Genomic DNA, 24240 nt, shown 5'->3' on the forward strand with positions numbered 1-24240 from the left:
TGGTTACTACGTGATTCCATATGTGTTATTTCATAGTTGATGTCTTCACTATTATTCTACAATGTAGAAAATAGTACAAATCAAGAAAAACCCTGGAATGAGTGGCTGTGTCCAAACATTTTACTGGTACTGTACAGACATTCGATTTAGTTTATTCTGCCTGTTCTTTGGAATTATCTAAATGGACAATTCCACATTGAACACTGAATGGTGATTTACATTTACATTTTAGTCATTTAGCAGATGCTCTTATCCAGAGCCACTTACAGAAGAGTGCATACATTTTATTACATTTTTATATACTGGCCCCCCCGTGGGAATCGAACCCACAACCCTGGCGTTGCAAGCGCCATGCTCTACCAACTGAGCTACAGTGGGACTGCATTACGGCCACAACAGCCGTCTGGTGAGCAGTCCTAGGCTTGATGATTCTGGAGAAAATACGCTCAGTCTTTATCAAACTAATGTTTTTGCATATGTCCAGTGTGAAATCTGTCTATGTTAAGGGGGTTTATAGCCTAGCACCAGGCTAACCAATTCTAAATGGCACTAGCAGTTTGAAAAGTAGCCTAAGCGAAAAATAGACTGGAAGCAATTATTCTAAAACTGAAGCTTGTTGTTGGAACACATATTTCCCTACTTCAATCAACCAGACCATCTTGAATTTGTGATGCATTTGGCAAGGAATGTAGCTTGTGTATCCCATCAGTTCAATTATTATTTGTTGTGCCCCGCAAATGGAACACTGGAGTCAAAGCAAATTAACGTTGTATTCAAGACTAATTTTCATTTGGGAAACCACAAAGCACATTATTATTATTATTATTATTATTTGTTACGAACAGGGACAGAAACAGAGTTACGAACAGGGACAGAGTTAGGAACAGGGACAGAGACAGAGCTAGGAACAGGGACAGAGACAGAGTTAGGGACAGGGACAGAAACAGAGTTAGGGACAGGGACAGGGATAGGAACAAGGACATAGACAGAGCTAGGAACAGGGACAGAGACAGGAACAGGGACAGGAACAGGGACAGAGCTAGGAACAAGGACAGAGACAGAGACAGGAACAGGGACAGAGACAGGAACAGGGACAGAGACAGGAACAGGGACAGGGACAGAGACAGAGACAGAGTTAGGAACAGGGACTGAGACAGAGTTAGGAACAAGGACAGAGACAGGAACAGGGACAGAGACAGGAACAGGGACAGGGACAGACAGAGCTAGGAACAGGGACAGAGACAGGAACAGGGACAGAGACAGGAACAGGGACAGAGACAGGAACAGGGACAGAGACAGAGCTAGGAACAGGGACAGAGACAGGGACAGGGACAGACAGAGCTAGGAACAGGGACAGAGACAGGAACAGGGACAGGGACAGACAGAGCTAGGAACAGGGACAGAGACAGAGACAGGAACAGGGACAGAGACAGGAACAGGGACAGAGACAGGAACAGGGACAGGGACAGACAGAGCTAGGAACAGGGACAGAGACAGAGACAGGAACAGGGACAGAGACAGGAACAGGGACAGAGACAGGAACAGGGACAGAGACAGGAACAGGGACAGAGACAGGAACAGGAACAGGAACAGGGACAGAGCTAGGAACAGGGACAGAGACAGAGACAGGAACAGGGACAGAGACAGAGACAGGAACAGGGACAAGGACAGGAACAGGGACAGGAACAGGGACAGAGACAGAGCTAGGAACAGAAACAGAGACAAGAACAGGGACAGAGCTAGGAACAGGGACAGAGACAGAGTTAGGGACAGGGACAGAGGTAGGGACAGGGACAGGGACAGAGACAGAGCTAGGAACAGGGACAGAGACAGAGTTAGGGACAGGGACAGAGACAGAGACAGGAACAGGGACAGGAACAGGAACAGGGACAGAGACAGGAACAGGGACAGGGACAGAGACAGAGTTAGGAACAGGGACTGAGACAGAGTTAGGAACAAGGACAGAGACAGGAACAGGGACAGAGACAGGAACAGGGACAGGGACAGACAGAGCTAGGAACAGGGACAGAGACAGGAACAGGGACAGAGACAGGAACAGGGACAGAGACAGGAACAGGGACAGAGACAGAGCTAGGAACAGGGACAGAGACAGGGACAGGGACAGACAGAGCTAGGAACAGGGACAGAGACAGGAACAGGGACAGACAGAGCTAGGAACAGGGACAGAGACAGAGACAGGAACAGGGACAGAGACAGGAACAGGGACAGAGACAGGAACAGGGACAGGGACAGACAGAGCTAGGAACAGGGACAGAGACAGAGACAGGAACAGAGACAGGAACAGGGACAGAGACAGGAACAGGGACAGAGACAGGAACAGGGACAGAGACAGGAACAGGGACAGAGACAGAGACAGGAACAGGGACAAGGACAGGAACAGGGACAGGAACAGGGACAGAGACAGAGCTAGGAACAGAAACAGAGACAAGAACAGGGACAGAGCTAGGAACAGGGACAGAGACAGAGTTAGGGACAGGGACAGAGGTAGGGACAGGGACAGGGACAGAGACAGGAACAGGGACAGAGACAGAGTTAGGGACAGGGACAGAGACAGGAACAGGGACAGGAACAGGAACAGGGACAGAGACAGAGCTAGGGACAGGGACAGAGACAGAGTTAGGGACAGGGACAGGGACAGAGCTAGGGACAGGGACAGAGTTAGGAACAGGGACAAGGACAGAGTTAGGAACAGGGACAAGGACAGAGACAGAGTTAGGAACAGGGACAGAGACAGAGCTAGGGACAGGGACAGAGACAGGAACAGGGACAGAGTTAGGAACAGGGACAGAGACAGAGTTAGGAACAGGGACAGAGGCAGAGCTAGGGACAGAGACAGAGACAGAGCTAGGGACAGGGACAGAGACAGAGTTAGGGACAGGGACAGAGACAGAGTTAGGGACAGGGACAGAGTTAGAGCTAGGGACAGGGACAGAGACAGAGTTAGGGACAGGGACAGAGTTAGAAACAGGGACAGGGACAGAGTTAGAAACAGGGACAGGGACAGAGTTAGAAACAGGGACAGAGACAGAGTGCGCAGTAAACACTTTTTAATTTCCTGATCCTCCCCCAGGGTACTGAGAGAGATGGGTCTCCATAACATCTGCTAATATGTCATGCTAGAGGGAGAGGAGGATATTGTATTTCTGTCCTCTGAGTGTGCTTTTCCAATCAATATCCCCCGCTCTTATCTAACCCATCTCAGCGCTGGAGAACTCTCCTCTCAGCCCAACCGGGCTACGTACCAAATTGCAGCCTTTTCTCTACCAAAGAGGCCCATGGGCTTTGGTCAAAAGTAGTGCACTATATAGGGAATAGGGCTTTTGGTCAAAAGTAGTGCACTATATAGGGAATAGGGTGCCAGTAGAGACACAATACGTATTTCTATAATGTAGCTACTGGGTCATAACAAGAGAAAGATGTGGTAATTTTATACAGGGGATAGGACCTATACTTTACACATTTAGTAGATATACTATCTTTTAAAGGTCCCGAAATAGAATGGTGGTTTGGTTTTCCTCTCCCCATCCCATTTTACTGTATGTGCTGTTGCCCACAGCAGAAGGTATGTATGCTAGGTATGAGTCTTAATGAAGACATGGAGCTGGGCATCATTTGACGCCAGATACTGTCTATATTATATAAATGCATATACACAACATGTGGACACCTGCTCGTCGAACATTTAATGTAAAAATCATGGGCATTAATATGGAGTTGGTCCCCCCCCCCTTTGCTGCTATAACAGCCTCCACTCTTCTGGGAAGGATTTCCACTAGATGTTGGAACATTGCTGCAGGGACTTGCTTCCATTCAGCCACAAGAGCATTAGTGAGGTCGGGCGATTAGACCCACGACAGCGTGGCCATGCACGCCTCCAACTCAATCATCAAGTTTGCAGACGACACTACAGTGGTAGGCTTGATTACCAACAACGACGAGACAGCCGACAGGGAGGAGGTGAGGGCCCTCAGAGTGTGGTGGCAGGAAAACAACCTCTCACTCAATGTCAACAAAACAAAGGAGATGATTGTGGACTTCAGGAGATAGCAGAGGGAGCACCGCCCCTATCCACATCGACGGGACAGTAGTGGAGAAGGTGGAAAGCTTCAAGTTCCTCGGCGTACACATCACTGACAAACTGAAATGGTCCACCCACACAGACAGCGTGGTGAAGAACCTCAGGAGGCTGAAGAAATTTGGCTCGTCACCAGAAACACTCAAACTTTTACAGATGCACAATCGAGAGCATCCTGTCGGGCTGCATCACCGCCTGGTACGGCAACTGCTCCGCCCACAACCGCAGGGCTCTCCAGAGGGTAGTGAGGTCTGCACAACGCATCACCGGGGGCAAACTACCTGCCCTCCAGGACACCTACACACCCGATGTCACAGGAAAGCCAAAAAGATCATCAAGGACATCAACCACCCGAGCCAATGCCTGTTCACCCCGCTATCATCCAGAAGGCGAGGTCAGTACAGGTGCATCAAAGCTGGGACCGAGAGACTGAAAAACACCTATCTCAAGGCCATCAGACTGTTAAACAGCCATCACTAACATTGAGTGGCTGCTGCCAACATACTGACTCAACTCCACCCACTTTAATAATGGAAAAATTGATGTAATAAATGTATCACTAGCCACTTTAAACAATGCCACTTTATGTTTACATACCCTACATTACTCATCTCATATGTATATACTGTACTCTATTCCATCTACTGCATCTTTCCTATGCCGTTCGGCCATCACTCATTCATATATTTTTATGTACATATTCTCATTCATTCCTTTACACTTGTGTGTATTAGGTAGTTGTTGTGAAATTGTTAGGTTAGATTACTTGTTAGATATTACTGCATGGTCGGAGCTAGAAGCAGAAGCATTTCGCTACATTCGCATTAAAATTATAGACTGATAATTTCTTTGTCAGTGGGCAAACATACAAAATCAGCAGGGGATCAAATACTTTTTCCCCTCACTGTATATACAGTATGTACAGTACCAGTCAAAAGTTTGGACAGACCTTCTCATTCAAGGGTTTTTCTTTATTTGTACTATTTTCTACATTGTAGTCTGAATGTTATGCTCCACAGTGGAGATCTGAATGTCATGCTCCACAGCGGAGATCTGAATGTTATGCTCCACAGCGGAGATCTGAACGTTATGCTCCACATCGGAGATCTGAACGTTATGCTCCACAGCGGAGATCTGAATGTTATGCTCCACAGCGGAGATCTGAATGTTATGCTCCACAGCGGAGATCTGAACGTTATGCTCCACAGCGGAGATCTGAATGTTATGCTCCACAGCAGAGATCTGAATGTTACGCTCCACAGCGGAGATCTGAATGTTATGCTCCACAGCGAAGATCTGAATGTTATGCTCCACAGCGGAGATCTGAATGTTATGCTCCACAGCGGAGATCTGAATGTTATGCTCCACAGCGGAGATCTGAATGTTATGCTCCACAGTGGAGATGAAGCCAGCCCAAAAGGTTAGCAAACAGAATCTAATTTTCACCCAGGTGTTTGTTATATCAATAACTGCTGATATCCAGATATCTCCAAACTGTAGTTGGTTATCTGAATGAGATTGGACGGCTATATTTAACCTGGTGGGTTGGTTATCTGAATGAGATTGGACGGCTATATTCAACCTGGTGGGTTGGCATAAATAGAGCTGCTAAAGATCATGTTGACCCTGAGATCTGTGTGTGTGTGTGTGTGTGTGTGTGTGTGTGTGTGTGTGTGTGGTGTACTAAGCAGCAGAATGGAAATGACTTGTAGATTATTTTAAACTGATAGGATTCAGTCTCCATGCAACGACTCTTGTAATTCTGCTAGTTCTTTGGGCTCTAAAGCCTGGTTACTGTAAAACACTTGACAACTACTGAAGTAAAAAAGGCCTTTGTGTATATATATATATATACATATATACATACATATATACATATATATATACATACATACATATATACATATATATATACATACATATATATATACATACATATATATATACATATATATACATACATATACATACATATTCATATACATATATATACACACACACATTTGATTGATTGTTTACTCCTCCCTCCCTGCCTGTGGCCGTGTTCGAGAGCATCAAAACCGTGATGCATCATGGATAAATTGTGACTGAACGATTAACCTACAAGGTGATTTGTAGATTAGTCAGTCTTGCCTTTGATGCCTGTCCTCCAGTGATTTGAAACTTTTACAGTAAAATACACATTCTAAAATGGCGATATGAAAATCTGCACGCAGCCCAACCCTAATTTCAATTAGTAAACGCATTAAAAAATCCAACGCAAAGTTAGACCTCACTTTTCGAGTAGTACGGAGGATCCGGCAAGCCAGCCTAATCCCTATAATGTAAATTCCAACAGAAACTCCTTAATGTAGAACTTCAAATTAACCCAAACTGTTTGCACTAATGACTACTGGTTTCAATCAAATTCTCTGTCAACTTACAAGCAAATACTTTATGAATTTACTGGTCCAAATCACCTTGCAACTAGCCTGCTAACGTTAGCCCCGACTAGCCTGCTAACGTTAGCCCCGACTAGCCTGCTAACGTTAGCTTAGGATCTTTTCTTTAGTTTTGAGCCCACGTCAAGAAGAAGGCACCAAAGCCTGCCATGCTAATGGGTTCCCACTAGATAACACAGCCACAAAGTCTATGAAGAGCATGCTGAATGGCCACATCTGCTTCTTGTTTACATCACACTTCCTGTGATTGGTGGATTGTAGCTCACCACCGCCAACACTTGGTCTGGGATGTAATTACATGCTAGCGTGGCTAGCATACGAACTCTGTAGCACAGAGTAGATCCTCCATATGACGTTGAGAAATGGTGCTTTGTGGGTAGTTTAGAAGTTATGCAGGAAATAAGTTAATAAATATGTAACAACCCCCAAAACATAACTATGTTTGTACTTATAGGTAATCAGATCTAACAACAGCTAAGTTATTAAGTCTTTGACCAAACTGTGCTGTTACATTGGTGAGGAAAAGCTCATGCTTCCTACCCTTTAAGTAAATCAGGTGTTAAATGAGGTGAAAAGGAGACGGTTTTAAAGTGCCACTCCAGTTTCCTAGTAACAGTAACTATCAGGTATTCAAACCCTATCCTTTTCCCCACCCATACTTATTCCCCAGGGTGTTGCTGTAAAATACAATGTATAGAATGAAAGAATTAACTGATTTCATTGTTATGCAATGGGATTAAAAACACGAGGACCATTTAGTGGCAGCAAGTTCATCCTCTGATTTCTAAACACAGTCAGTCGAGCTACAACAAAGAAAAAACACTTTCACTTAATGTCTCAATTAAATACCGAAGAATTATTCAAATTTTGTTAAAAAAAAAATTATTTGGAAAAAAAATGGAATGAGTGAGAACATTTTGAGAAGTAGTTGTGGACGTGCTGCCTTGTCTTTATCCTCTAACGTCTTACTTTAACAGCTACAAGCTACTACAAAAAGAAAAACACTTTCAGTTAATGTCTCGATTTTAAGAACCAAACAATTATCCTCCAAGAATGATCCTTCGACAATAAAAAAAACCTTTCTACCGCATAATGACAGCGGGCATGGAGGTGTCTTCATCCTACAACTCACTCCTAACCTCAGTCAAAATAGAACAAAGACTAAACGTTCAGCTGATGGCTCAATTAAGAACCAGATAATTATCCCCCTCCTTTAAAACCCTTTCTACTAGGATCACATAGTGACAGCAGATATTGAACTATATATATATATATACTGCTCAAATTTTTTTTTTATATATATATATATAGTTCAATATCTGCTGTCACTATGTGATCCTAGTAGAAAGGGTTTTAAAGGAGGGGATAATTATCTGGTTCTTAATTGAGCCATCAGCTGAACGTTTAGTCATATATATATATACTGCTCAAAAAAAAAAAATATATATATATATTTTTTTTTTTGTTTGTTTTTTTGCAGTATATATATAGGGAATTATAAGTGGAATTATTATAATATATATATATATATATATATATATATATATATATACACATACATACATACATACATACATACATACATACATACATACATACATACATACATACATACATACATACAGTTGAAGTCGAAAGTTTACATACACTTAGGTTGGAGTCATTAAAACTAGTTTTTCAACCACTCCACAAATTTCTTGTTAACAAACTATAGTTTTGGCAAGAACATCTACTTTGTGTATGACAAGTAATTTTTCCAACAATTGTTTACAGACAGATTATTTCACTTATAATTTCCTGTATCACAATTCCAGTGGGTCAAAAGTTTACATACACTAAGTTGACTGTGCTTTTAAACAGCTTGGGAAATTGCAGAAAATGATGTCATGGCTTTAGAAGCTTCTGATAGGCTAATTGACATCATTTGAGTCAATTGGAGGTGTACCTGTGGATGAATTTCAAGGCCTACCGTCAAAACTCAGTGGCTCTTTGCTTGACATCATGGGAAAATCAAAAGAAATCAGCCAAGACATTTTGTAGACCTCCACAAGTCTGGTTCATCCTTGGGAGCAATTTCCAAACGCCTGAAGGTACCACATTCATCTGTACAAACAATAGCACGCAAGTATAAACACCATGGGACCACGCAGCTGTCATACCGCTCAGGAAGGAGACGCATTCTGCCTCCTAGAGATTAACGTACTTTGGTGCGAAAATCAATCCCAGAACAACAGCAAAGGACCTTGTGAAGATGCTGGAGGAAACAGGTACAAAAGTATCTATATCCACAGTCAAACGAGTCCTATATCGACATAACTTGAAAGGCCGCTCAGCAAGGAAGAAGCCACTGCTCCAAAACCGCCATAAAAAGCCAGACTACGGTTTGCAACTGCACATGGTGACAAAGTTCGTACTTTTTGGAGAAATATCCTCTGGTCTGTTGAAACAAAAATAGAACTGTTTGGCCTTAATGACCATCGTTATGTTTGGAGGAAACAGGGGGAGGCTTGTAAGCTGAAGAACACCATCCCAACCGTGAAGCACGGGGGTGGCAGCATCATGTTGTGGGGGTGCTTTGCTGCAGGAGGGACTGGTGCACTTCACAAAATAGATGGCTTCTTGAGGAATGAAAATTATGTGGATGTATTGAAGCAACATCTCAAGTCATCAGTCAGGAAGTTATAGCTTGGTTGCAAATGGGTCTTCCAAATGGACAATGACCCCAAGCATACTTCCAAAGTTGTGGCAAAATGGCTTAAGGACAACAAAGTCAAGGTATTGGAGTGGCCATCACAAAGCCCTGACCTCAATCCTATAGCACATTTGTGAGCAGAACTGAAAAAGCATGTGCGAGCAAGGAGGCCTACAAACCTGACTCAGTTACACCAGCTCTGTCAGGAGGAATGGGACAAAATTCACCCAACTTATTTTGGGAAGCTTGTGGAAGGCTACCCGAAATGTTTGACCCAAGTTAAACAATTTAAAGGCAATGCTACATAGTGCACTCCTTTAGACCAGAGCCCTATTCCCTACATAGTGCACTACTATAGACCAGGGCCCTATTCCCTATATAGTGCACTACTATAGACCAGGGCCCTATTCCCTATATAGTGCACTACTTTAGACCAGGGCCCTATTCCCTATATAGTGCACTACTTTAGACCAAGGAAGGCCCTATTCCCTACATAGTGCACTACTTTAGACCAGGGCCCTATTCCCTATATAGTACACTACTATAGACCAGGGCACCATTTGGAATTTTAAATATTAAAAGATTCCACATTACTCCCCTACCACCACATAGACCAGCACTCATAATAATATACACACACTGTAACACTCATTATCTCTGAGTGACTGAGTGAAGCTACTAGCATAGCAGATTCCAGTATTCAGGGTTCATATGTTAATTATTCAACAGTGGCTGTGAGCATCTGGCTACAGTTTTACACTGCATCCCAAATGGTGCACTATTCCCTATGTGGGTGCTGGTCTAAAGTAGTGCACTATGTATGGAATAGGGTGCCATATTTGGTACACACAGCCTTAGTGTAGTTTAAAAGAGCTGTAATACCAGGGATTCCAATTCTCAGAACTCCTGTTCTGTTCTGGTCATAATTAATCATTATCCAAATATATTATTCAAAGAGAAAGCAGAATTTCGTCACTGTGATGTAGTCAGTGATCACAGAATATGGAGTTATCCCTTTTACTGAATATGTTACCAAACGCAGCTGAAGGAGTAAACCGTATTCATTGATCTCCCTTGGTAACACATTCTCTCTCCAGCAAGGCCCTACTGAGAGGAGAGAGAGCTGGGCCCTACTGAGAGGAGAGAGGAGAGAGCTGGGCCCTACTGAGAGGAGAGAGAGCAAGGCCCTACTGAGAGGAGAGAGGAGAGAGCAAGGCCCTACTGAGAGGAGAGAGGAGAGAGCAGGGCCCTACTGAGAGGAGAAAGAGCTGAGCCCTACTGAGAGGAGAGAGGAGAGAGCTGGGCCCTACTGAGAGGAGAGAGCTGGGCCCTACTGAGAGGAGAGAGGAGAGAGCTGGGCCCTACTGAGAGGAGAGAGGAGAGAGCAGGGCCCTACTGAGAGGAGAGAGGAGAGAGCTGGGCCCTACTGAGAGGAGAGAGGAGAGAGCTGGGCCCTACTGAGAGGAGAGAGAGCTGGGCCCTACTGAGAGGAGAGAGGAGAGAGCAAGGCCCTACTGAGAGGAGAGAGAGCAAGGCCCTACTGAGAGGAGAGAGCAAGGCCCTACTGAGAGGAGAGAGGAGAGAGCTGGGCCCTACTGAGAGGAGAGAGGAGAGAGCTGGGCCCTACTGAGAGGAGAGAGAGCTGGGCCCTACTGAGAGGAGAGAGAGCAGGGCCCTACTGAGAGGAGAGAGCAAGGCCCTACTGAGAGGAGAGAGCAAGGCCCTACTGAGAGGAGAAAGAGCTGAGCCCTACTGAGAGGAGAGAGGAGAGAGCTGGGCCCTACTGAGAGGAGAGAGGAGAGAGCTGGGCCCTACTGAGAGGAGAGAGGAGAGAGCTGGGCCCTACTGAGAGGAGAGAGAGCAAGGCCCTACTGACCTATATACCCTAGAAACCCACCTGAGAGACCCATACACTAAGGAGAAGTCCCTATCTGTTTTTATGGGCCTACCGTGAGTCGTCTATACGCAGCCAAGACAGAAAGATAAATGTGGTCAGAGACCTACTAAAGCAGCACAGCCCCTTAAAAGATTCTGAGCCCGCCTGGCAGATTCTGAGCCCGCCTCCCACCGAGCCCTCTGACTGGAGAGCATAATATACAAGGAAATTCTCCAAGCTGCTAATGAGAACCTTGACGACCTTGTAGCTGAGCCGGTGGGGATTCCGGCAGGGTGCCCCCCCCAGGCAGTGGCAGTTCTGGCAACACTAGCTACAGTAACCCATGGAGAGGGAGGGAGGGAGGGTCACACTCGGACATTCAGAGAGGGGGCATATTATTGTTGCCCCGGTGGAACAAAATCAAAGGTCAGACTGCACGGAGACGCTTGGGAACATGGTCACTACGGAGACGCTTGGGAACATGGTCACTACGGAGACGGGACGGGACCAGAGAGTGTTCAGAGGAAGAGGGTGTATATGACCTCCATCACCCAGGACGTGACAAAGTTCAATTAAACCTCCATCACCCAGGACGTGACACAAGTTCAATTAAATCTCCCCATTTTTTGGGCAATTTTTGGGCAATTTTTGCTCAGTTTTGCAGCTGCAACTGTATTTGCATTTGTAAATCAGATCCTTTCTTGAGTTGAACTCTGGGATGGAACAACTGTTCAACATCTGAGCTTATGGTTGTTTGTGGGGGAAAGGGGTCGAGTGTGTGTGTGTGTGTGTGTGTGTGTGTGTCCCACATCTGTTGCTAGGGGGTAATGATGTTGCTAGGGGGTAATGATGTTAGGGACAATATAGGATGAATCACAATAATGGTTTACTAAAATAATAATCTCTTGCCAAAAATATAATTTTTGTAATGGCAATCCTGGTTATAGGTAACAATCCTGGGTATAGGTAACAATCCTGGGTATAGGTAACAATCCTGGTTACAGGGTAACAATCCTGGGTATAGGTAACAATCCTGGGTACAGGTAACAATCCTGGGTATAGGTAACAATCCTGGTTACAGGGTAACAATCCTGGTTATAGGTAACAATCCTGGTTATAGGTAACAATCCTGGGTATAGGTAACAATCCTGGGTATAGGTAACAATCCTGGTTATAGGTAACAATCCTGGTTAAAAAGGTAACAATCCTGGTTAAAAAGGTAACAATCCTGGTTACAAAGGTAACAATCCTGGTTACAGGTAACAATCCTGGTTAAAAAGGTAACAATCCTGGTTACAGGTAACAATAATTTGCATGAACTGCCTACATTATTATACATATTATTTGTTAATTATGGAAATTAAGAGACGCAGGATTTTTTTTAAAATATATTTTTTAATTAGCTATATATATATATATATATATATATATATATATATAATCCAAATCCGAGGTGAGGGCGAAGGAAACGCTTTTGGAGGTTGATCTGCTTCTGTTCTGTGGGTGGCACTGTGTGCTCTTTTCCAAAGATGGGTACCTCAACGGACATCACACTACAAACTATCACCCTCAGGCACTTATGGAAATCACCAACATCATGGACATATTGGAATTAGTGGATATATATACATTTTATTTTTTTAACATTTTAGTCATTTAGCAGATGCTCTTATCCAGAGCGACTTACAGTAGTGAATGCAGACATTTCATACATTTATTTAAAAAACCTTTTTGTTGTTGTACTGGCCCCCCGTGGGAATCGAACCCACAACCCTGGCGTTGCAAACACCATGCTCTACCATCTGAGCCACAGGGAAGACTTAAATAAGGCTTAAATAACCCTGACCTAGTGAGATATACAATACCAGTCAAAAGTTTGGACACACCTATTTACTATTTTCTACATTGTAAAATAATAGTGAAAACATCAACACTATGAAATAACACATATGAAATCATGTAGTAACCAAAATAGTGTTTAACAAATCAAAATATATTTCATATTTGAGACTCTTCAAAGTAGCCACCCTTTGCCTCAATGACAGCTTTGCACACTCTTCGCATTCTCTCAACCAGATTCATGAGGTAGTCACCTGGAATGCATTTAAATTAACAGCTGTGCCTTGTTAAAAGTTCATGTGGAATTTCTTTCCTTAATGTGTTTGAGCCAAATCAGTTGTATTGTGACAATGTAGGGGTGGTATACAGAAGATGGTCTTTTACCAAATAGGGCTAACTCCATATTATGGCAAGAACAGCTCAAATAAGCAAAAAGAAACGAAAGTCCATCATTACTTTAAGTCATGAAGGTCAGTCAATACGGAACATTTCAAGAACTTTGACAGTTTCTTCAACTTCAGTCGCAAAAACCATCAAGCGCTATGATGAAACTGGCTCTCATGAGGACCGCCACAGGAAAGGAAGACCCAGAGTTCACTCTGCTGCAGAGGATAAGTTCATTAGAGTTAACTGCACCTCAGATTGCAGCCCAAATAAATGCTTCACAGAGTTCAAGTAACAGACACATCTCAACATCCAACTGTTCAGAGGAGACTGCATGAATCAGGCCTTCATGGTCGAAAGAAACCACTACTAAAGGACACCAAGAAGAAGAAAATACTTGCTTGGGCCAAGAAACATGAGCAATGGACATTAGACCAGTGGAAATCTGTCCTTTTGTCTGATGAGTCCAAATTGGAGATTTTTGGTTCCAATCGCCGTGTCTTTGTGAGACACAGATTAGGTGAACGGATGATCTCAGCATGTGTGGTTCCCACCATGAAGCATGGAGGAGGAGGTGTAATGGTGTGGGGGTGCTTTGCTGGTGACACTGTTGGTGATTTGTTTAGAATTCAAGGCACACTTAACCTGCATGGCTACAACAACATTCTGCAGTGATATGCCATCCCATCTGGTTTGTGCTTAGTGGGTCTATCATTTGTTTTTCAACAGGACAATGACCCAACACACCTCCAGGCTGTCTAAGGGCTATTTGACCAAGGAGAGTGATGGAGTGCTGCATCAGATGACCTGGCCTCCACAATCACCGGACCTCAACCCAATTGAGATGGTTTGGGATGAGTTGGACCGCAGAGTGAAGATAAAGCAGCCAACAAGTGCTCAGCATATGTGGGAACTCCTTCAAAACTGTTGGAAAAGCATTCCAGGTGAAGATGGTTGAGAGAATGACAAGCGCTAAAAATAAAAACTTGAATGAGTTGGTGTGTCCAAACTTTTGAGTGATACTGTATATATTTACAAAATATAATATGTGGGGATTGGAAATAATGCAGACAATTACATAGATTGTAGCTTCCATCAATCTAAAATATTAAAGCTGATACACCCCCTAAAAAATAAATAATAATTTAAGACCTCCTGTGCAAAAACTTTAAAATGAATTACAGATTTCTTGATTTACTGGCTAACCGTAATACTAGTACTTTTGTTTCTCATTTTTCAAGCGAACGTCTTTAGGGAGTACAGACGCTGGCTCTCTGACCAGTAACTGTGTTTACGGTTTGTCTCTGGGCTGTGGATGTTGCGACAGTAGAGTCGATCTCAGGGTCGATCTCAGAGTCGATCTCAGAGTCGATCTCAGAGTCGATCTCAGAGTCACACTGCTGCACCTCAGTAAGTTCCAAATAAAATATCGCAAATGTATTTTATTGTTTAATCTATCATCTCGAAATGGATAAATGAAAGCTTTATTTGCCATTTTGATCACTTCAAAGTCATACAAAATAAGTGTACGAGTTATAAGTACACAGAAGTTTTGTTTACAAATTGCAGGTCAGATTTCTCCAGTTAATTTTGATGCATATACGCCTATTGATCATTTTATCACCATGTGCTGCTCTGATCCATCCACTACTACATCCACTAACACATAGGCCTCTTTACATCCCTCTCATTATAAACACTCATTATGATATAGAATAAAAGTGTAATTTAGCTGTGGTAACAGTTCATATATTGGCTCCATGCTGTCAGTGCGTCTGTCTACACCTTTTTGTGATGTAGTCCGCCATAAAACCCACAGAAGAAGAAGAACAAGTCTGTCTTGTCTCCCTGCAAATGATGCATAGCAGAGGATTTGTTTTTAAAAACACCTGCGGGGGTCTGTAACAAAGCTTCTCTGATGTTACTAGCTTGATTTTCTGAATAAAAACTGGAAACTGGAAACGTGGGGTGATTTTCATACAGCAAGGCAGAGACTCACGACTAGTGCTAGAATCACACTGCTGTAGACCGTGTCAATGATAATCCAAGAGGAAAATTGTTGTATATTGTTATCTGGCTATGTACAAATTGAATTTAAATTTGACTGCTGTTACGTTCATTGCGGACTTGTAAATTGTTATTTTATAATACAGCAGCATACATGGTTGCTGTAACTAGAAGAGTTCTGGTTGATCTGGAACAAAATGGTGGCTGGAACAAAATGGTGGCTGGAACCAGCAGCTGCTGAACAACTCTCAGGTAGACTAGAGCATGTTAATGACGTCTTGCCTAAGTTTTGTTGACCCGACAAAACAAATAAAAAAAAATGTAAACAAAATGAGGAAACTGACACTTACTGAATCTGGCTTTAAAACCAGGTTTCCATCCAACCTTTTTATGCACGTAAAGTATATGAGTATATAATATTTGTAACAGTATATAATGTAAAGTATATAACGGATAAAGAAGTCACAAGTCCTGATAGAAAATGGTCGGTAAACTTTCCAAATGTCAAGAAAACAAAATACGCTAGACAAGACCTATTTTGTGTCTGTAAAATGCAAGAAATGTTGTTGGAAAAGCTTTGATGCTCAAATATTGATATAATAACAAGCTATGAAAGTAAACTTGGGAGTCACGCGATGAAATGTTGTGTGGTCGTCCCACTATGACTCATCGGGGAAACCATGCAGTTTATTAGGCTACAGATGAAATAAGTGATGAACTTCACAGGGTGGTGAAAGTGCACGGTGATGAGCTTGATGCTCCTTTATCAATAAATATAGAGGGTCTTATTCTGGTGACATGATAATCGATGCTCGTCTGCCGTTTGTCCGTAATAATCTGACCATCTATGTAAGCTATACCATAAGTGACTCACTACCATGGGTGCCTCACTACCATGGGTGGCAAAGGGTCGGAAACTTCCCGGAAATTTTCTATGGGAAGTCAAGCCCTGGAATTTGGGGAATTTGACTTAAATTAATCAACAAAAAGTTAGTTTATAACAGTGAACCTTTTCTGTGGGATATACATAAGGCAATTCTAGGTCTTGTGGCATATTTTGGTTCAACTATCCCCAATTCAATGGAAATGCAACCCTCTGCATGCACAGTGCATTCTTCCATCACATGTACAGCTGATTCTCAAGATCTTGCACACTAATGAGATGCTATTGAGCCCACACTACTACACTGTCTGAGCCATGGACTACATGCTTTCTGGTAAGTTTTGATTACAATACTGGGTGGGGTGAACATATTTTATATGACATGATTTATACATGATTTGTTGTTAACTAGTAAATAGTAGCCTACAGCAAAGTGTGTTTAAATCATTTCTAACTTGTTAAACCATTTCTGCTAGTTATTTAACTATAACAGTAGCAAGAACTGATGCTGGCTCATCTAACCAATAGGCGGTTGGTAACTATCACCGATTGGTAACTGTTCTGTGAGCAATAGAGATAGTTCGTTGAGTATTGGTCTCCATGATAGATAGTGGTGTAAATCAGTTCCTAATAAATGACAAGTAAAGATTACATCCTGTGTCCTCTAATTATGTTGGTCTATTCAAGATACTACAGCTACCAAGTGGGTTTTTATTTTGCTTGAGCCTGCTAACTGAGGAGTGTTAATTCACCTATTTCCATACATGTTTAATTTTAAAACATTTATCTTACAAAGGAGTTGTTTAATCTAACTGCTTAACTATCTATCTGTACATGGAATTGTATATATATATTTTTTTTTACTCTAAACTTTACAGGAAAATGCCACGGGCACTATCTGATGTGTGGAGACATTTCACTGCAGCTAAAGTAGAAACAAAAGCTGTGTACATTTGCAAATACTGTGCCAAATCATGTGAAGAATGCAACAAAAATGCAGAATCATCTGGCCAAGTGCATAAACTTCCCTCAGCGCTCACAACAAGCAACCTCTGACTAAAGTCCCTCTACTTCTATTGGAGGTGAAAATGATGAATCTGACACCTTATCGATAGCAACAACTCATAGTCCTCCTGGAATCAGAAGTTGTTTTGACAATGGAGGAACGCAGTCAGAGAAATGCTGATGAATGTCTTGCTCGAGCTGTGTATGCAACTGGTTCACCTCTGATGCTCACAGGCAATGTGTATTGGAAGAGATTTCTGAATGTTCTTTGCCCAGCATACACCCCTCCTACCAGACATGCTTTATCTACTCATTTGCTGGATGCAGAGTTCAAGTGAAGGTCAAAGAAATCATAGAGAAAGCAGACTGTATTGCAGTCATCTCTGATGGGAGGTCGAATGTTTGTGGGCGAGGAATAATTAACTACATCATCTCCACCCCTCAACCAGTATTCTACAAGAGCACAGACACAAGAGATAACAGACACACCGGTCTCTACATTGCAGATGAGCTGAAGGCAGTCATCAATGACCTTGGACCACAGAAGGTATTTTCACTGGTGACAGACAATGCTGCGAACATGAAGGCTGCTTGGTCTAAAGTGGAGGAGTCCTACCCTCACATCACACCCATTGGCTGTGCTGCTCATGCATTGAATCTGCTCCTTAAGGACATCATGGCACTGAACACAATGGATAAACTCTACAAGAGAGCCAAGGAAATGGTTAGGTATGTGAAGGGTCATCAAGTTATAGCAGCAAACTACCTCACCAAGCAAAGTGAGAAGAATAAGAGCACCACATTGAAGCTGCCCAGCAACACCAGTTGGGGTGGTAAGCAGCCTGAAACTTCCTGAAACCTATAGCAGTAGCCATTGCACGGATTGAGGGAGACAATGCCATCCTGTCTGATGTTCAGACTCTGCTTGCAGACGTAAGAGAAGAAATCCGTACTGCCCTTCCCACTTCACTGTTGCTCCAGAGGAATCTGCAGTTCTGAAATACTGAGAGCGCAACTGGTCCTTGTTTGGGAACACACACACCAAAGCACGCAAAAGGCTGACCAATACAAGGGTCGAAATTTGAGGCTTTTTGAGCCTGACAACGAACCATCCTCAACAAGGTTGGAAAGTGACAGTGAAAATGAGGCCTCAGAGTCTGATGTTCAAGAGCTGGACATTGAGAAGGTCCAGGGAGAAGACATGGAAGCCTGAGAGGAAGACAACCAAAGCTTTAGTTTCTAGACTATCATTTTACAGATGTATGTTGAAAACATTTTTGGGAGATGCGATGGATCATTGGGGATCATTCAATATTCCCTTTTGTTGTTCAGTGAAATCATCCCATGTGAAGAGTCAACTCATTTAATTAAAGTTCAATTCGTAACTAAAATGTTTTTTTTTTTTAATTATTTCTATTGGAAGGATTTAATCATTTGCAATTATGTCTACTTATCATAAGGTAAATGGTTTATGTTTCTGTCTCCATATGATATGGTAAATATATCCAATGCAAAAAAACATCTACATTTAAATGGTATTAATATTAATTTGCATATATTCCCTCGGAAAGTTTCCACCTTTGAATATTCCCCAAAATGGGCAACCCTACTCACTACCACGGGTGCTTTGAAAGTGGGGGTGCAACCTCCTTTTTATTAAAAAAACCCCTCAATTTCCAGCAATTCTATACCTTCACAATCCATATTTATGAACAGAACACAACTATTTATCTTAGGTTCTGCCACAATAAGTTATATTGAACTCAGTATTCAAATAAATACTTTTTTTTTAAACACAAGGCCAGAACATAATATGATAACAGTGCAAAACAATGCCTAATTTATCATAACCATTACAGATAACACATCTGTAATATAACAGAATAAAATAGAACAGAAGTTTTTTTTTTTCTAAATGAAAAAAAGTTACCAGTGCGAAGTGACACGCATCTCGCATCTGTAACAGTTATTCTGAAAGAAACGGGCTTCAATTTGGCGAGTTGAAGGACACTTTTTTTTTCTCCACAGTAATAAAACAAAATCTGTCTTTTCGATATACAGAAGCTGGTTGAGAGAATGCCAATAGTGTGCAAAGCTGTCATCAAGGCAAAGGGTGGCTACTTTGAATAATCTCAAATATAAAATATATTTTGATTTGTTTAACACTTTTTTGGTTACTACATGATTCCATATGTGTTATTTCATAGTTTTGATGTCTTCACTATTATCGTCAATTCACTATGTCTTCACTATTACTATTATCAAAAGCAAATTAATGTCTTCAAGACAAATTATTATTATTTTTATTTTTTAATTTTTTAAATATACTCAAAAGCACATTCCACCAAATAGTTTTACAGTATTTTAGATTTTTATTTTTTATTTTATTTTTTAAATCTTCGGTTAAAGATGGAGTTTTATACCCATCCTTACATCTGACACGGGACTGTTTTGTTTGTTTGAAAACGCCGTCTGTGTCGCCGTGAAAATGTTTCAAACTTGTCTTAGCAGCATTCATAATGTGATGTAACGAGGGTAGAAAGGCTTGACAAGCATAGCAGAGCAGTTTTATCCAGGTACAATATATATACATATATCCTGTGCTTTATCATTTGGCCATAGGGGCATATAGACATAGGTGCAAAATGCAATCTGTTAATTATTATATCAGATGTAAAAATGGACAGACTAGCTCAAATTATTACAAATCATTGAAATTGACAAATTACCCAATGGATCATGATATGTTAATTTATAAGAATTTACATTTACATTTAAGTCATTTAGCAGACGCTCTTATCCAGAATAAAATAAATAAATAAATACAATTAAAAAAGTGGGGGTGAAATTGTATTGTTTATTTGTTACATGGGAATTTAACTGTAAAATAAAAAATGTTATGTGCACTAAGTCAAGCACAACCTTTTTTTTAAATCAACAAGTCAATTTGATGGAAACACACTTCTCATGCGGATTGTAGAATATTCACATGAAAATATGTCGTAGACTGGATGGAAACCCAGCTATTGAAACAAACAGTGCATCATCACCAAATGACTGGAGGCAGCAAACAATATACCAGCTGTGATTTACAACCTGATAGCAATATGTCGGAATACCAATAAATGCTTTGGTGAATTATATTAATCACGCATCTCTTCTTACTCGACGTCATGGAAAACCTCTTTAATAAAAAGTTGGTTTCGTAGCAATTTTTCTGACAGATATAATTCTGTTTGTTTCATATATAGCTACGTAGTTCCACTTTAAGAGATATTAATAATGTATGGAGTGGCAGTAAAGGTAACCTCACCAGACTCCACAGAGGAGAGAGAATCACAGAGGTCATAGTGAGAGAGGGAGAGGGAGAGGGGAGCGAGAGGGAGGGAGAGAGAGAGGGGGAGGGAGGGAGAGAGAGAGAGAGGGTGAGAGAGGGAGGGTGAGAGAGGGAGGGAGAGAGAGGGAGGGGGAGCGGAGGGGTAGGAGAGCGAGAGGGGTAGGGAGAGCGAGAGGGGTAGGGAGAGCGAGAGGGAGGGAGCGAGAGAGAGGGAGGGAGAGAGAGGGAGGGGGAGCGAGGGGTAGGGAGAGCGAGAGGGGTAGGGAGAGCGAGAGGGAGGGAGCGAGAGAGAGGGAGCGAGAGAGAGGGAGGGAGAGGGGGAGAGGGGGAGGGAGAGAGAGGGAGGGAGGGGGAGGGAGAGAGGGAGAGGGGGAGGGGGAGGGAGAGAGAGGGAGGGGGAGAGGGGGAGGGAGAGCGAGAGGGGGAGGGAGGGGGAGAGGGGGAGGGAGAGTGGGAGGGAGAGCGAGAGGGGGAGGGGGAGGGAGAGGGAGAGCGGGAGGGAGAGCGAGAGGGGGAGGGGGAGGGAGAGTGGGAGGGAGAGGGAGAGCGAGAGGGGGAGGGGGAGGGGGAGGGAGAGCGAGAGGGGGAGGGGGAGGGAGAGAGAGGGAGGGGGAGAGGGGTAGGGAGAGCGGGAGGGGGAGGGAGAGCGAGAGGGGTAGGGAGAGTGGGAGGGGGAGGGGGAGGGGGAGGGAGAGCGAGAGGGGGAGGGGGAGGGAGAGAGAGGGAGGGGGAGAGGGGTAGGGAGAGCGGGAGGGGGAGGGAGAGCGAGAGGGAGAGCGGGAGGGGGAGGGAGAGCGAGAGGGAGAGCGGGAGGGGTAGGGAGAGCGGGAGGGAGAGCGAGAGGGGTAGGGAGAGTGGGAGGGGGAGGGAGAGCGAGAGGGGTAGGGAGAGTGAGAGGGAGAGCGGGAGGGGGAGGGAGAGCGAGAGGGGGAGGGAGAGCGAGAGGGGGAAGGAAGGAGGGGGCAGAGAGAAAGACAGCGCACATTGCTTCAGCATCAATAACACTCTAATAAAACAGAGAGAGATGTGTTACCTGTGTGAGAACATCTAGTTGAGCCACTATGTGTTCCAGAGTGCTAGCCAGACCAGCAGGCACCATGCCTTCTCTCTGGGCATGAGTCTGTGTCTCGGGCTGGGTACGTGTCTGCTGGACAGAGGAGGGCCTGGCCCTGGGGGCCCTGGATGTCTGGGTGGGTCTGGAAGACAGGCTCCGGGTGAAGCTGCCACTCCTACTCCTCACCTCTGTACGTAAGCCCCGCTCCTGGCCGTTACACAGCTCCGACTCAGAGGACTCCTTGAGAGGACAAGAAAAGGCCATATTAACATCTGGGTGTCCAATAACTAGGATATCTATGGCCAGAGGTGTTTTACCTGACTATGTGAACTAACCAGTAAACTATGGGTCCTGAATATGACTAAGGACAAGAACATCTCTTCCCCTACCGTCCCTCCTCCTCAGAATAATTTCCCCTCAACTCCTGTTCAACATCTGGTAGACAGGTGCCCCACAACAAGGCCCTCTCTCTCCCTCCCTCCAAGGTGTGTAAATATTGACTGTGTGGTCAGGGAGAAGTGATGCTCTCTGTTCCTGTCCACGTACACCCACTTTGTGTTGAGAGAGAGGAGAGGAGAGGAGAGGAGAGGAGAGGAGAGAGAGAGAGAGAGAGAGAGAGAGAGAGAGAGAGAGAGAGAGAGAGAGAGAGAGAGAGAGAGAGAGAGAGAGACGAGAGTATCACGTGTCGTATGTACATGGTATACAACGTCCAACCAAATGCTACTTACAAGTTCCTTCTGGAAGATGCAACAACAACAATAAATAATAAAGATCAGAATGCCAACATAAAGTAAATGTCTCAGTAGAATATTATAAATATATATGAGCATCAGTATAATACAGGAAGGCACAGTTTATAGTCCAATATTTACATGTTTTGTGGAAGAGTGGATTGAGGCGGGGAGGTGTTAAATTGTGCATTATTTATCCATCATAAGTCTGGTAGCAACAGTTGTGATGTGTGTAGCATGAATGTACAGCTCTGGGGGAAAAAAATTAAGAGACCACTGGAAAATGATCAGTTCATCTGGTTTTACTATTTTTAGGTATGTGTTTGGGTAAAATGAACATTTTTGTTTTATTCTATAAACTACTGACAACATTTCTCCAAAATTCCCCACAAAATATTGTAATTTAGAGCATTTATTTGCAGAAAATGACAACTGGTCAAAATAACAATTAAGATACAGTGTTGTCCAGACCTCGAATAATGTAGAGAAAATAAGATGATATTAGAATCAGAGCAGGCGGTCAGTCCTGTTAGAGCAGGCGGTCAGTCCTGTTAGAGCAGGCGGTCAGTCCTGTTAGAGCAGGCGGTCAGTCCTGTTAGAGCAGGCGGTCAGTTCTGTTAGAGCAGGAGGTCAGTCCTGTTAGAGCAGGAGGTCAGTCCTGTTAGAATCAGAGCAGGTGGTCAGTCCTGTTAGAATCAGAGCAGGTGGTCAGTCCTGTTAGAATCAGAGCAGGTGGTCAGTCCTGTTAGAATCAGAGCAGGAGGTCAGTCCTGTTAGAATCAGAGCAGGTGGTCAGTCCTGTTAGGATCAGAGCAGGTGGTCAGTCCTGTTAGAATCAGAGCAGGTGGTCAGTCCTGTTAGAATCAGAGCAGGAGGTCAGTCATGTTAGAGCAGGAGGTCAGTCCTGTTAGAATCAGAGCAGGCGGTCAGTCCTGTTAGAGCAGGAGGTCAGTCCTGTTAGAATCAGAGCAGGTGGTCAGTCCTGTTAGAATCAGAGCAGGTGGTCAGTCCTGTTAGAATCAGAGCAGGTGGTCAGTCCTGTTAGAATCAGAGCAGGTGGTCAGTCCTGTTAGAGCAGGCGGTCAGTCCTGTTAGAGCAGGAGGTCAGTCCTGTTAGAATCAGAGCAGGTGGTCAGTCCTGTTAGAATCAGAGCAGGAGGTCAGTCCTGTTAGAGCAGGCGGTCAGTCCTGTTAGAGCAGGCGGTCAGTCCTGTTAGAGCAGGCGGTCAGTCCTGTTAGAGCAGGCGGTCAGTCCTGTTAGAGCAGGAGGTCAGTCCTGTTAGAATCAGAGCAGGCGGTCAGTCCTGTTAGAGCAGGTGGTCAGTCCTGTTAGAATCAGAGCAGGCGGTCAGTCCTGTTAGAATCAGTGCAGGCGGTCAGTCCTGTTAGAATCAGAGCAGGCGGTCAGTCCTGTTAGAATCAGAGCAGGCGGTCAGTCCTGTTAGAATCAGAGCAGGCGGTCAGTCCTGTTAGAATCAGAGCAGCTGGTCAGTCCTGTTAGAATCAGAGCAGGTGGTCAGTCCTGTTAGAATCAGAGCAGGTGGTCAGTCCTGTTAGGATCAGAGCAGGTGGTCAGTCCTGTTAGAATCAGAGCAGGTGGTCAGTCCTGTTAGAATCAGAGCAGGCGGTCCGTCCTGTTAGAATCAGAGCAGGAGGTCAGTCCTGTTAGAATCAGAGCAGGTGGTCAGTCCTGTTAGAATCAGAGCAGGAGGTCAGTCCTGTTAGAGCAGGCGGTCAGTCCTGTTAGAATCAGAGCAGGTGGTCAGTCCTGTTAGAATCAGAGCAGGTGGTCAGTCCTGTTAGAGCAGGCGGTCAGTCCTGTTAGAATCAGAGCAGGAGGTCAGTCCTGTTAGAGCAGGCGGTTAGTCCTGTTAGAATCAGAGCAGGAGGTCAGT

General features: G+C 43.7%; 1 protein-coding gene across 1 annotated transcript in view; it reads right to left on the minus strand.

Annotated features, from left to right (window-relative positions):
- Positions 1-24240, minus strand: part of LOC106583797 (uncharacterized) — a 113695-nt gene that overhangs the window by 14668 nt on the left and 74787 nt on the right. The window contains exon 10 of the mRNA XM_045705647.2: positions 21594-21854. Within this exon, the coding sequence (XP_045561603.1) occupies positions 21594-21854 (261 nt within the window). The remainder of the gene's footprint in view (positions 1-21593; positions 21855-24240) is intronic.

Source organism: Salmo salar, chromosome 22 (assembly GCF_965601325.2).
Source record: "Salmo salar chromosome 22, fSalSal1, whole genome shotgun sequence".
Taxonomy (NCBI): domain Eukaryota; kingdom Metazoa; phylum Chordata; class Actinopteri; order Salmoniformes; family Salmonidae; genus Salmo; species Salmo salar.